Genomic DNA, 15057 nt, shown 5'->3' on the forward strand with positions numbered 1-15057 from the left:
GTTGGAGAAATCCATCTGATTATACCAACTAAGTCAATAGCAACAGCATTAAAGAAATAAAATACAGAAGTGATCCCTTCTGAGATTATAAAGTGGTGATTAAAGACTGTTTCACATTGTTTTTTGCAGTCTGTCGCTATTTCTGCACTAAAGGGAATGTGAACTAACTAAAGTCAGTTAGTTGCAAGACAGCAACTAGCACCATAATCCTGAGACTGGTAGCCTTTAGGACCATGGTAGGATTTAATGGTGCTTGAGACCATCCATTGTAGAGGGACAGCAGTGACCCTCCCTTAACTAATCTTTGTATCTCTGTGCTTATATCGAGGGTCTTCCAAAAGCAGGGTTGAGAACCAGCACTTTTCTGATGCTGTGTGCCAGCAGTATCTCCTGACTGGATGGATTATACACAGATTTGTGTATTTGCACATGAAAATGCAGATAGTGGGGCGTGTGGGCACCTGTGCTGGCTGAGATGAGTCAGGGCTGTCTTACTGACAGCATTACTGTTCTGGCATTTGTAGAGCTTAAGAATGATGGGTTTGTTCATAATTTCTGGGCTTTGACATTGTTCCTTGGTGATGGAAAATAGAAAGGAGCCAGATGACTGTCATCTCTGTGAAGCATTCCTCTCGGAGGACTATGGAGATGGCTAGGTTCTTTATGTGCTTTTGTGTGCCAGGCAAGGGACCCTGTGTGCTCTATAATGCCATCTTTGCATATGCCACCATGGCAATTGCACGGATGTTCTTGTACGTGACTCTAAACTGCCTGAAAAGTCAGAAATATATGCCAGAGACTGGAATTTCAGATTGCTTAATAAATGTTCCACAAAGTGGGTTAGCTGCTTTAGGTGACACCTGGCAGGGACAGGCTTTGGGTTTGGACGCTTTGCTTGGTTGTTGGTTTTCTGGTGCTATTCTGGCATTCAGGGTCTTCGTTGAACAATGTGGAAGTTTCATTTCTGATGAATGGCAGCAGATTTTGAAATCTGTGTGATTTTCCGGTGTTATAGGGGCTTGCTTCGAGTCCTGGATTTGTGCCCTAGAGTCCCTTTTCTAGTTAGCCTAGCTTAGAAAGATGGGTTTTCATGAGCCTAAACCTGTCCTTGTCCTGGATACTTGAGAGCTTTCTTACCTGGTTTAGTGAAATAAAGGACATGCTCTACCAGGACAGGGAAAGAGGTAGTAGGTTTGTGAGATTTTGGGCAGCTGATAGACTGCAGTAAGCTTTGCCCCCTTACTGTATTCCTTACTGGTTATCTACATAACATATTGGGGTGAGAATTGCAGATAAAACATACTTGCAGTGCAGGGTGTAGCTAATTTATTTCATTGTTAATTCACTTACTGTTATTAGTGTTTCCTGGATCCTTGAATACACTCTTGTCTTTGCATTTTATGGTCTAATGTTAAGGCGAGGGAGGGAGGTGAGGTTTGGTTTGTTTTCTATGTAACTCCAAAGTAGCAACTAGTAGTAACTGGCATGTAACTCACATTCTACTTAAATTTATTAATAAGATGTTGTATTAAATTGTTGATTTAAGCAAGTGCTACGTAATGCATATAGTCACTGCATCTTGTTAGCATTTCCACAGCTTATATAGCCCCAATAAAAATAAACCATCTTTTCAGAATCCTAATGCACTTTGCTACTCACTCCAATATCACTTAATCTTGCTAATGTGTTAGAGCTGCGTGATAGAATTGTAAGGCAACCAATAGCTCAATCAGCCAGCGGGTGGCTTGAACATTGTGCAAGATGTGGGCAAACCTTATTAAAATAGGCCTTATTAAAGGTGTTTTGCTACCATTCTCAGTAACAAAGGTTTAAGTTACTTCTAAGGGCCTTGGAATAGCTTCGGGAGGCCACTGGTCAGAGAAAAACAAAGCGTATTATCACCCTCTCAACAGCGTTTGCAAGGTTTACTATGCTGTCGAAAGCCTATCCTAACACAGTCCGTACAAATCTACAGTGCTGCCGTAAATACACTGCAGAGATGAACAAGAAGTTCTTTCAAAGTGTCTCAATTAGCTAGCTAGTATGTATAACAAACCCCGACAGTCCTATCTCCTCAGCATACCACTCGAGCAGGGACTAAATGCTGTTAGTGAAACACCACAACAAGCAGAATGAGCAAAATATCCAAAAGATAAAAAGCATCACCACATCAATAACCATTTTACAGCATCTTACTGTAGATCTGTAAAGACATTTAATTAAAAGAGAGGTTATATTTCAGGGGAAAATGGTAAATTTTGGGGCTCAGTGACTGTTCATAGGTCAGAATTCTCCAAGAGGTTTGCTCAGTTAAAAAAAAGCAAAAAAAAAAAAAAAAAAAAAAGGCAGAACATGGAGTCTATCTGTATGGATTTTGCTAGGCTTCTATGAAATGCCTCCAAATTGGAAAATGTATCCTTTTGTTTGCCTTTGATTTTGTTCAAGGTTCATCCCAACTAAAAACTAGTTCCCATGTGTCATGTCAGCGTTACTATTTATCAGGTACTCGAACATCTGTTTTCCAGAAACTTTTTGACAGTAGTTGTTTCCAAAGGCAAACTAATGATTAGAAAATTAGACAGTGTCTCTTAAGCAGCATTTTTCATTCACTGCTTTGATTTGTAAGCTTTAATTAGAGTCAACGTATTTGCCACAGTACCTGGGGCTTTGTTCCATAAAGGAAATAAACATTGTTTTGATTTTATTAAGTACAAATTTGATGTTACAGTCAGTTCTTCTGTGGTCTCCAACGAGCTCCAATCAAGTTCCATTGAAAGTGACAGAGCTTATTACAGGCAATAAATGCAGTATTTCTTGAGCACGTTGTAGGCTAGAGCTCAGAAATACTCTACTGTGGTCATATACTGCTTTATAACAGAATCTTTTATAAAAGGAACCACTGGAATCACCTCATAATCAAGCACCTGTCTAGTCATCGGTTGGCATCTCCCTTCTTCCCACCAGCCTTCATCCAGCTGAAGAAGAGCCAGCTCTAAGGACTCCCTGTCCCTGTGAAGGACGTGGTGTTCAGAGGGCGGGTTTTGCCATGGTAGTTTGCCCCAGCACTTTCCTAGATGTAAGTTACTGATGGCAGTGCTCACTGGAGCCTGAGATTCTTGTGGGAACAGTGTCTTTCCAGAGGGTTTAATCAAGTGGAGTATCTCGGTGTGATGGTTGGATTCATGTGGCAGAATGATGGAATTTGTCAGAAGCGCAGAAGTCTTTAAGGCTGCTGAGGAAGGAGGCACCCGTGGGACTGTCAGATGTCAGTGGAGAAATCCTGCCTCTCTGCCACGGCTTGTCACCATCACAGAAAGGCTGGTGGAAGGCATCGGGAGAAGTGGGCAGAGGTCTGCACCCCGCGCAGCCCAGCCCGCCGCAGCTCCTCTTCGCCAGCAGCCCCCTGCAGCTGGCCTGCAGGCACAGTGGGGGAGCGACCCTGCTGCCCCGGGGCTGGTGCCTGCAGGCAGGAGGAGGACGTGGACTGTCTCGCTGCCTTAAGCCACTACCACGAGGGGCATGGAGCAGCCAGGGCACTGCCACGGACACCAGTAACTGCCCTTTCCTCCCTCCCTTTCCTGTGTAACTGCAGACAAGGGCAAGTCTATGGAACCTAGAATGGACTAGTCACTTTCTTTCTTACCCTTTTGAGAAAAAGAAGCATTTAACACCCATTTTGTTACTATACTTCCCCACAAAGGGCTAAAACCTGAAGCCTTACTTGTGCATATCATCCCTCTGCTGTTGCATAAATTATAGATGCGGGGGCTGCAGGACTTTGTCCAAGAGCTCTTAAATTATGCCTGCCTCTCACAGGCAGTTTTGGTGAGGAAGATGTGGTGATGGGAATAAAGAGCTTGTTTAACTGTTACTCAGTTGAGGTATTCCCAGTCCTCCTCTGTCAGATACCGCTGTCTGCAATGCTTTAGCTAAGCCTGAACTTCCCTGGGAACGACTGCGCTGTTAGACAGGGACAGGGTATTGATCAGCAATAACAAGGAGGAGGTGTATTTGTCATTGCCCTCAGTTGCCTGATCCTGTCCCTGGCATGGCCTCTGCAAACTCTTGTGCCGCATAAAACATGCAGAGAAGGAGATGCGTGTCTGCGAATGGGGCCGGTGGGTGGTGGGCAGCGGCCATGGGGACAGTGCATGGGGTGACCCAAGTGCGCCAGCCAGGGAAGGAAGAGGGTAGCTCTAAGTGCAGTATTGGTCAGGAGCTTGCCCAGTGCTCTTCGCAGCAGTTGCTGTTTTCAAAGTCTTGTTTATGGGCAGAGGAAGCATACCAGATATATAAGCAGAGCCAAGAATTTATTGTTAGTATTTTTGTAATCTTATGATCTAGTCATTATTAGCTCAAATCCAGTTGTTACAGGAAAAGAGACGAATGATGCAGTTAAAGTTGTTATACACACCACCTCTTAGTTTTGTAGCTTAGTACTGAACTCCTAGTTCCCATCAGATTCCCAAGCAGACTGGAAGCAATGCCATGAAATTCAGAGGAAGGGGAAACTGAGGGAACCTGTGATTCATCACGTATCTATGAGTCGGTTTAATCACAGAAGATATGCCCCCCTTTCAGTTTTTAACAGAGCTCTGCTTTTTCTGTTGTGCTCACAGGGGAGACCAGAGTTTTCAGAAGTAGTCACAAAATTAGAAGAATGTCTGTGCAATATTGAGGTAAGGACCTTATTTCCACTGCGGAGTATCCATGTGTGCTGCGTGGTTGGGAGTACAAGCAGGAAGAGCAGCGGCAGCAGCCAAGGAAAGTGGTGGCTTTGGAGCCTGCAAAGCTACTGGAGCAGCTCCGTGCTGTCACTGGCCAACACACTGTATTTTTAAGGCACATTATTGATAGCAGCTTATACGGGCGCCAGGAGGAGGAGGCAGGGACCAGACATTGCTGTGAGTGTCAGGAGCTACCCCAGGAGGTACGCTGATGAGAGAGTATGACGCTGTGGGAATGCCCGTTACTGTAGACCTGGGCAGAATTTTTCACTCCTGTTCATCCCATCAAGACTGTTTGGGTTAAAAAGAAGAAAAGACAAACTGAGAAAGGTAAAAAGAGAAAATGTAAGAAGGATAAATTCAAAGGCAGTTCCTGCTTTGGACTGTGGCTATGACACAGATGGATGTATCATCCTTCAGCCTGGTGTTAGATAAGTGGTCAAATAGAAAGTTAATGATTCAGGGCTGCAATTCCTGAAGTTATATTTTCTCTGTGTTTCTGTGTGTATGCAAGTAAGAGGTTTTTAAAAACAAACAAAAAAACCCCAAAAACGAAACAAACCACTACCTCCTTTTAAAATGGAGTGCTGTTTTTGAGCTTAAGGGTCAGAAAAGACACCCATAATCTATTACATTTCTTCACGCTCTGACTGCAGCTGGTTGCTCTATGCGTAGGTGGAAGCTTTTAAGTGTTAAAAAAAAAAAAAAAAAAAGTGAAGCACTGTATCACAAGAAACTGTGTCATCTCATGGGAGACCTGACTTCTGTGGTACACAGGCAGCAGTGCATGCAGGAAGAAATCTGGGGCAAGTGCTTACATACAAAAAGAAATAAAGAAAACATTATTTAGGTGGAGAGTTAGACCTGAGCTCCACCGTGCCCAGGGCAAAGCCTTGCTTGAGAGAAGTTTTAAGAAACAAGGTCTCTAGTAAGTTCAGTACTGCAGCTGATGAAGGTGGAGAGTTTTCTCTCTCCTCCTCCCCCTATTTCCTCTCTCTTTTTTTTTTTTTTCTTCTCTCTCTGCAAATAATTTCTACTCCCTTTAAGTGTCTCTGAAACCAGGAGTGGCAGGTACCGTTTGTGACACCATGTTCAGGTCCCTGCTGCTGCAGGAACCTGTATTGCACAGTTGGTCCGTATATATAAACACGTATATTGATGTGCTAGCCCTGCATTTACGCTGCCCTGTCAGTCAGAATTCCTATGCTGGGACGCTGTGATCAGGCAGCACTGACACCTCTCTAGCACAGATTGGAAAGTCTCAGCCGATGGCTCTTGCCAGGGAGGCAGGGATGTCTCCCACCTGCACAGCTGATGCTCACAAGCCATATACCTCATGGCTGAACTAAATAAAGCGCATCTTCTGGAAAGACATCCAGCCCCACCTTGAAAAGCCCACATAATGATGAACTGACCACTTTATTTGGCAGGCAGCATCCAGTTCTCTGCAGCTGATTCAAGTCAGGAGGCACTGCTTTCTGCAGCCAAATTATAAAGGAAATACAGGGGACACAAGAGAAAGAGCTGAGGGAAGACTTGTAAATATGTAATAACAGTGCTTTTTTTTTTTTTTTTTTTTTCTTTTTACATCCAGTTAATGTCTCCAGCCTCCAGCAACAGCAGTGGTTCCCTGTCTCCCTCCTCATCTTCAGACTGTCTTGTTGCACGAGGTGGTCCTGGCCGTAGTCACGTTGCAGCACTGCGTAGTCGGTTTGAATTGGAATATGCCTTGAATGCACGAGCTTATGCTGTCTGGTCGCAGAGGTATGTAGCAGTCATGGCAGGGCTGAGGAGCACACTTACTCTGAAAGGGATGGAGAGAGTCCTCCCCAAAACTGCACAGCCCGCATGTGTCAAACGGGAGTTCCCTGCAGCAGGGATCGTGCCTCACTAGGGGATGTGGCTGCGTGGGAAGCCAGCAGTAGAAACACGCTCTGGGGGGATGACCCACTGCCAGGGCCAGCCAGGGAAAACACTTCTGCATCTTGTTTTCTCCTCTGACTGCTGTAGCACAGGGTGCTTGGGTTATCTGAATGTTGTGGAAGCCTTCCTGCTGGCAAGACAACAGCTAAGCATTTGCGTTTTTCACTATGAGTAACATAAAAATAGTAGAAAATCAAGTCCTGCCATGTACGGGCTCTATATGTAGTACCGCTGCTTTATGACATGAAACCAAAGACTGATGACTGCCCATCCAAGGGGATGGAGGCGAGTGGTCATCAGCTGGATGTACCTTCACTATCTGCCAGCAGGTCTGGCAAGGCCAGTGTTTATATCACAATGTGTCTTCAATTTGAAAAATTTCACCAGAGAAAAGCTAAAAGAGACATTTTTCTTTGGAAAAAAATAAAAGTATTTGAGTGTGTGGCATCAGTGACAGGATGGAAAGCAGAGATTAGACCTTGGGCAACATTTTGGTACCAAATGACATGGCTGGAGGCATGGGGTGGTCCTGTGGCTCAGAACCTTCCGAGCCCCCTTCACAGTGTGGGCACTGCTCACATTTCCAAGAACTGCTCATATAGTTACTTCTGTGCAGTCATGCTGTTTAGGGGAGCTCACTCGTGCAGGAGCTTTTTTGTGGTTGAAGAACCAGTTTGTTACACTGGAGGCAACATAACTTCTACTTACTGTCTGAAAAATAGAGGGCTGTGTTAGTGTGTCGCATCAAAACAGGAGGCAGGATTTGCTAGTCCTTGTAAGGGGCCAGAGTCACCTGGTGAGCTCATCTCTCGGCAGAAATCCAAGCCCTGCAGGAATGTGGTGAAGTATATTTGCTGACCTGTGTCACACACATGGCTTGTTATCTCTGCCCAAATATAAGGCAGACATGTCCTTCTGATTAAGAGGAATAGGGCACGCTTGGGAAAAATCCAGCTGAAAATCCTAGAAATAAGAAGATTTGTGAGGAAAGGTCACGCTGAAGTGCTATTATGATTATTATGTGTGAGAAAGTTTGTTTCTGTTACACTTGTATGTATATGTCCCCCTTATGGAGTGCATAGCTTCTGTCTGACCAAGTGTCTGGAAACTATTTTCTAACATGCCATCACCTCTATTAGATTCTTAGTAATAGTGGAGTTTATTTAATGAGAGGGAGTTTTATGGACAGGAAGAACACCTGGTTCCCTGATCATAAGAGCCTGTGATGAAGATAAAACATGGGGAGAGACTAGTGATCCCAGAGAGCAGCCGCAGTGGAAAAGCAAAGAAATTGAAGAGGTGCCATTTTTTGATGTTGTGTTTCTGAGTTCTGGATTTTAGTTTTGGGTTTTTTCATCTTGATCTCAAACTGTTATATGGCTACATGAATGAGGTGGGCTGCGCTACTGGAAGATGGTGATGCACTAGCAGGAGAGAGCACTGCCAGACTGGTGCTATCACCTGTGCTCGTCACAAATCCCAGGCGGCTGTCTGGGGAGGGCAGCGGGTGAAGGTGTCCATGCCGAGAAGGGGAGGGACAGACAGACAGACAGAAAGCAGACCGTCCCAGCAGGTACAGAGGCAGGAGATAAAAATGCCAAGTACCTTTTCCTTAAGGAAGAGCCTCACAGAGATTCGTGGGAGTCGGCTGTACTGGAGTACTTCCTAAAAGTTACATGTCATTCTGTTTATGCCCTTAGAAGGATAAGAACTCCCAGTATTTTACAAGGCAAGGTGACATGTGGGTTCTCTATATTACTGTACGGTTAACATCTGAGGCAATCTACCCTACCACTTGGGAGACCTGGTTTTGAGGGCAAATTTAGCAATCTCTGATCTCTATCCCATGGGGAGTGAGAGTGCTGTGAAAATGAAATGGTGCTTTTAGTCTCTGCCAGAAGGGTAGCGCGCTTAGTCTAAACTTCACCCTTTAGCACCACTTAGCAGTCAGAAACAGTAACAGCAGAGCAAGCCATGCCCTCGTGATACGTTCCTGTTAACTGGGATGTGGAGAGACAGAAATATAATCTGCTAAAATGGGGAGCTGGAATAGAGCAGCAAAAGGAATCAGTCCCTTGCCTGTTCAGGGGCTCGTATGGAGAGGCAGAAGGCAAACACCTGCAGACAGACACAGAGATCTTTTACATGAAAACATAAACCAGACCTGAAACGTTCATCTGACATAATGTGATGTCTCATAAATTGCTTTGCTTTTGTCATGTGCTGATGGAGCAGGACATGGAGGTGGCACTGAGGTGAGGATGAAGGCAATGCGAGTCAGACTTCTATTTTCTGTAAAGGGCCAGATTTTGCTGTTGAATGTAATAATTTGCATTGAGAGGAATAGGCAAATGGCACATCTAGGTTAGTGTAGGCATGAGAGAGAAGGGGCACTTGCAAGTGCCCTCTTGTCCTGTAATTCAGTGTTCCTGGCGCAGTAGTGAGGCTCGTTAGCCCACTAAAACGGGCTCCTCTATAACCCCAGCACTTATTTAAAGATGGATTTTTTTTTATCAAATGCTCTGCCATACAAACTAACAACATTCAAATCTATAAATAGCACCCAGAAGGATCCACCCAGAGGCACAATGCTCAATGAAAAGGGAATGGTTTCCACAGTTTCAGTAGTTTTTCAATTATACAACACACTGAGATGATTAACGGCTTCACTTCCTAATGACAGTGGTTTGTTGGGTTTCATTCTGGTGAGCGTGGGCATTTTTAGAGGGGTGCGGTAACGCTGCTTTTTCCCAGGCTGGACTGTATTTCCTGGGCTGCCTCCTGTTTCCATCTGCTCCAGTGACTTCATGCCCTGTGTCCACTCTGCAGCATGCAACTCCACACCATGGCAGAAACAATTCGTCTCATGAAATCTCCTTGTACCGTGCATGGAGTTAAACAGCCACGGCACCGAGCTTTTTGTTTGTGTCTTGCCCTGTAACTTTAGGGTCTGTTTAGTGGATCTCTCTCCAGCACGGCAGCTGTTGCTCTGAGCCAGGTAATGAGAGGTGGGATGCAGGAGGTGCATAACAAATGGGATGCAGTAGCAGTGCATTTTAATGGTCTGTCTGGCAGGACAGCTTAATGTGTCAACTCATCACTGTATAGAAGCTTTAAGTGTTGATTTTCTGCTTCTTTACACCTTTAGCATTTCCCACAGAGTCCAAGGACAACATCTGCAGAAGAGTCTTTTTTTTTTTGTTTAAGTAGCTCCCAATTAACCCAAGTCAGAAATATTTGGCATGCCCTTTCTTTGTATCTTTGCACAGTGGTATGAACATGTCTGATGTTTTGTTATAGCTCTGTTCCCAACATCTGTTCATTAGCAGCAATTCTCTCCATCTTTTTTCTTTTTATGTTTACAAAAACAGAGGATACCTGTGTGCTTCTGAGGACGTTGCTCCAAAGGCAACGAGGCCAAATAACTTGCTTAAGAGTTTCGCCTTTTCTGAGGAAATCCTCACGTAAGACAGACCAGTGCTGTGGCTCCTCTGTAGCTCCAGGCTGGTGTCCCTGGCACAGCCAGCACTGCCAGCCTCCTGTTCAGCAGCTTGGCTGGCCTCCAGCCCATCTCTCTTGGCTAACACATCAGGAGTTACTCTGTGAATGCTGTGCTCAGAATTCAAGCAAAGTGTATGTTTTATTTCTTCCCCTGGAGACCTCCTGATTCTTCCCACAGCCTGTAGATGCTGTGATAGTTGTCTGCAGTCGTTTCAGATGCAGATTTGCCAACAAGGTTTTTGTTTGTTTTTTTTTTTCTTCAGCCTCTGACTGGGCAGTGTTTTCCCAAAATAGACCTTATTGTTTTCCTCTGCCCAAAGAAGGGCTTCTTGTCCTTAATTATGGATGAGCCTCAGTATGCAAGTGATACAGCAAACCCAAATTCCATACCGTTGCGGGTCAGCCCTCACAGGGCTTTCCTTCGCAGTGCAGGCAAGGGGTCAGGAGAGAGGGTGGCTGTGATGACAGTGGGGCAAGCAGCTGTGCGGCAGGGGAGGGACAGCTCTTTGGGATGGCAGGGAGCAGAGTGGGGACAGAGGTGGATGGTCCAGTGAGAGGGAAGCCAGGAGCAGTGCAGAGGAGAACGGGACAGTGGGAAAGTGGGTAGAAACAATATTCCGGAGATACCAGCTGAGCTGGAGCAAGCTTTGCCTGTTCCTTAGGATATCCTGATCCTCATTAAACTACCTCCAGCCTGCCAGGCAGTTGCCCAGCCTCCTCCTGTGGGGCACAGTGCCACGCCAGGCATTGACAAGCAATGTCGCTACAGGGAACCCCCATCCATCCATCCTTCTTAAAGCTGTGTCTTAAAGAAGCTGGGAAAGCCAGAGCCACAGGGCGCATCCTGAGCCTCCCTGCGCTTTCATCAGTGGTACAAAATTGTGTCTGGGGCAAAGCCCCAAGGAAACCTGAAACAAGGAGCCTGTGTCCTGCTGCTGCCAGCTGGTGTCAACGTTTCATGTTCTGTCGCTTGGACAATTCACTGAACTGCCCTTTCCACTTCATGACTTCACGTTTTAGAGGTTGAAAAGCTAGACTGATCAGTTTTACCAGAGGAAATACTTGAAAAGTAAGTGAAGCTGGTGGCATGTTACTTTGCAGGTAGTGGAATTCAGTAAACCTAATCCTATTAACCTCTCACAACTGCACAGAGAGATGACAAAAAGAGACTATTTTAGTGACTTCTCAATAGAAGCCAGAAGCCATGAAAACATCTGTTAAGTTTAGATAGTCTGGTGGTAACAGACCTTTGGGGTTTTATGTATTGTGAGATAAATAATATCCACAGTGGCTAATGAAGTTGATATAAAGTTCCATTTAGTACTGTGCATTCTGCCTGGACCATGTCAAAGCCCAAGAACTGTGGCTAATGGTATTTTCAAATAAAAGGCTTCTCAAGGTTTATGTAAGCATACTTGGAAAAGGCAGGTCAAATGAATGAGTGTCGTTTTTAAAGAGCTGTTATTTTCATGGAGTACTTAAATCCAGTAGGTTGTCAAGATGGGGTACGCTGTGATAGATCTGGGCTCTCCATCATATCTGAACTGCTCAGAAGCACATCCCTGCATTATGTCCATGTGTTGCACTGCTTCCGTGTGCCTCGGCTGTGTCACTGTCACCATTATCGCTTGCTTTATTCTTTTGACAGCTCCTCAGAAATAAATGAACTATAGGGGCTAAGTGAGAAAAGTTTGGGCTTTTGTTTTTGTCTGCGCTTGGTTTCTGTCTGCCTGTAATCAGAGGAGAGCTGGTAGAGGCCAGTCCTGTACATGATAAGGATTGGGGATAAACAACCTTTTGGCAGGACAGTGGTTTTGGTCGATAACTGGAAGATAATTTAGTGATCTTCCTTGCCAGAGAAACTTATTTGCAGGAGTCTGTTAGCAGTGATGCATAAAGTACGTTACTATGATCCTGAATTGATACCTAGAGTTGCTTTTAAAATAGTTGTGATGCCCCAAACAGTATGTTTGAGGGAAGTCGCTCTAAGAATGGATGAAATGCAAGCATGCATGTGATTCATGTTCTTGCTTCATAACTTTTTCTTGCCTTTTGTTTACTGCACGTGCCAGTGGCTGGGCATCAGGCTGATATATTTCATGTTAATATCTTTTCCTTCCAAGTCCATAGAAAAAGTTCTTATGGTCTGGAGACTTGGCTTTATCAGTCTTATCTAAACCGACACCTCCTGTTTAATTTGCAGCGCTGGACAACACCCTTCTCAGGGTCTGTCTTTGGATGACATGAGAAGAAACTTCCAGTACCCACCAATCGACAAAAATGGTGAGTTAAGGCAGAATACTCTTCTGAGCATCTTACTGTGGTTAACCACTGCAGAGCTGCGGTTTCCTCAGGTATTAAAAAGTCTCATGAGAAAAATACTGTTGAGTGCAGGCTGCTGCATGCAGTCAGCCGGAGCTGGCAAGGTCTCGTGCTGTGCTCCTGGCACTCCTGGCTGCTCCCACTGCGTGCATGCCCCAGGCACTTTGGACCTTCTGTCCGCGTGTGTGGATCTGTGAATAAGGAGGAGATGTGGCATTATATCCTCAAGGCTACTTCTGCAAAAAGTGGGTAAGACAGTCCTATTTCTGGAGTACTGTGGGAGCATAAAATGACACAGCATATCCTTTTTACCATTCACACTCCTGTCAGAGGGCATCGCTTCGCTTTGCTTCCCTCCAGAACAGAGATGTCCTGACTGCTGCTTGCTCGTGCCTTCCTGGCGCTCTGTTTTGCCACATTGAAGTGTGTGTTTATGCATTGCCACACAAACAGCTTCCCAGCATTTCCTAGCCCCTGCGTTTGCAGTCATCCCCAGTAAAACTCTCTTGCTAAACCTAAAAGCCCTTGCACAGGTCTTGTCTTGCAGGCGGCTCCGTGGGGTGGCTCGCCCACTCTTTCTACACAGCTTACAAGCTCAGTAGCTCATTCTTTACAGTGTCCCCAGCACAGAATAATCATCAGCTTAGAACAATTTTTAGCCCAGCAGCATAACATATAAGTGAAACCTTAAAATAAAGAGCATATGAAGATGTAGTTGGCATTAGAGTGATATCAAGCAGACTGGATTTCATAAATCTTGGGTTAATCTTTCTTTCTTGGTGTGAAACTGAAGGTCAGACTCTGAATTTCACCTTCATGCTAACCTTTGTTCGCAGTAGGCTCAGCTGCTGCGTCCTAGAAAGATCTGCCACTGGTGTGAAGCTGCTTTCAGGACGTGCTGCCAGGGTTGTACGTGCTTAACACTCAAGCGTGAGACAGCAGTACGTCCCAGCTCAGTAACTTGCTGAAGCGGGACTACACCTACCGAGTGTGTGGGTTTGGATAGCCTCCAGCTTCTGTCCTGCACTGCTGCTCCATCCTCCAGCACCAGTGGATCTGTTTGCCTGAACATCCTAAGCTGCTCCAGGGCCATGGTGACAGGATGTCACTTCCCCACTTCAGCACTGCCACGCAGCCGGGGCCTGCCCGCTCTGGCTGTTGTGTTTGCTGAGCAAACAGCAGCACAGCGCCTGCAGTTACCTTTGCCTGATGACAGCGCCACAGACCATGCTTCCACCATCTGCCTGGAGCCACGCAGATATTCTGGATCTCATCACCCCCCCGGACAAGTGTGAATGCTCAGGGAGCCCCAGAGATGAAGCAGTGCAAGAAGGTATTTTCTGAACCCATGGCTAGAGGGCTCACCATACCAGAGCGCTGCCGTAAGCCCAGCAACACCAGATGCAAACCCAGACTCTGATACACTCACAAAAGCACCACAGAGCCGGCAGACAACGAGGGTTTGGCATGGCCAGCACCAGCCACGTCTGTTCTGAAAGGTGGGTAGGACTTTTTTTTTCATGAATACTTGTATCAGGCTTTGGGATGATGGACAAAGAAGGCAAAAAGGCGGCAGGAGCCGTGAGGCTGACACGGCAGAGAATGACAGCAACATCTTCAGTACCAAGGCGTGGGGCTGGGCTTTGACAAGCAACACTGACTTCAAAGGAGATACGTACACCAGGCACCCCAGCAGGAAGGTCTCTCTGCATCTGCCATCAGCAGAGGTGTTCCGCGCTTTACACCTCATAAGTACGTACAAGGAAAACACACGTTTTTTGTATGCTCTGTGCTTACATACGTTTTTCTGTATGTTCAGATGGCAACTGTGCTGAGTGGATCCATTGACTTTACAGGGTTGCCATCCTCCGAGCTGGCTGCTGTCCCCTGCCCTGGGGCCTTCTCACTCCTCTCCCAGCATCTGTTCCCTTTTCTACCACGTTCCAACCTGTTATGTGACCAGGAGAATTCAGTGTTTTGTTCTGCCTGAAGCACATGTCAGAAGCTTGTCATTTTGCTGTTTTTCATGGGCCTCAGCATGACTCTTGCACTCTCGCCCCTCTTCTGAACAGAGCACATTGGGTGAGAAAAAGAGAAAACCTGGACATATAAATATTTATTGAGTACAATGCTAACAGCAGTGTTGCTGTCATAATGAGTAGCAAGGTAACGACCTCTAAAACTGAAAAAAGAACAAACCCTTTGCATTGTGTGTGCATTTCACAGCTGCAGAGAGCCATTCCTCGAGGCACAGCTTTCATCAGGTACCTGGCAACTGGAAAACTCAAGGAGGAAGAAAACAAGAATGAAACAGAAATCTTTACTGAACTCCTAGAGTAAGACCATCCAGGCAAGACTGAAGAGGGCTTCTCAAGTCTGTATTAAAAAGGGACAACAGGGAATGGAGGGCTGGTGGAGAAGAGACTCTCAGTGGCTGCATTTAAACTGTGGGATTTCAGACTCCACACACGAGACCTCAAGATTTATCTTCACATATTGCTGTTCCTTGAATCATAGTTTCCACAGAAGGGACTGAAAGTGTGTGAGTAGCAGAGGAGGCAGCCCCAGCCAGAGGCCCGTGTCA

At 45.7% G+C, this 15057-nt stretch overlaps 1 protein-coding gene across 1 annotated transcript in view; it reads left to right on the forward strand.

The window, feature by feature from the left end:
- TNNI3K (TNNI3 interacting kinase) overlaps nucleotides 1–15057 on the forward strand; it is a 93691-nt gene that overhangs the window by 74651 nt on the left and 3983 nt on the right. The window contains exons 22-24 of the mRNA XM_055815003.1: nucleotides 4620–4679; nucleotides 6322–6491; nucleotides 12355–12434. Of these exons, the coding sequence (XP_055670978.1) occupies nucleotides 4620–4679; nucleotides 6322–6491; nucleotides 12355–12434 (310 nt within the window). The remainder of the gene's footprint in view (nucleotides 1–4619; nucleotides 4680–6321; nucleotides 6492–12354; nucleotides 12435–15057) is intronic.

The sequence above is a fragment of the Falco peregrinus genome, chromosome 10, assembly GCF_023634155.1.
Source record: "Falco peregrinus isolate bFalPer1 chromosome 10, bFalPer1.pri, whole genome shotgun sequence".
NCBI classification, from domain to species: domain Eukaryota; kingdom Metazoa; phylum Chordata; class Aves; order Falconiformes; family Falconidae; genus Falco; species Falco peregrinus.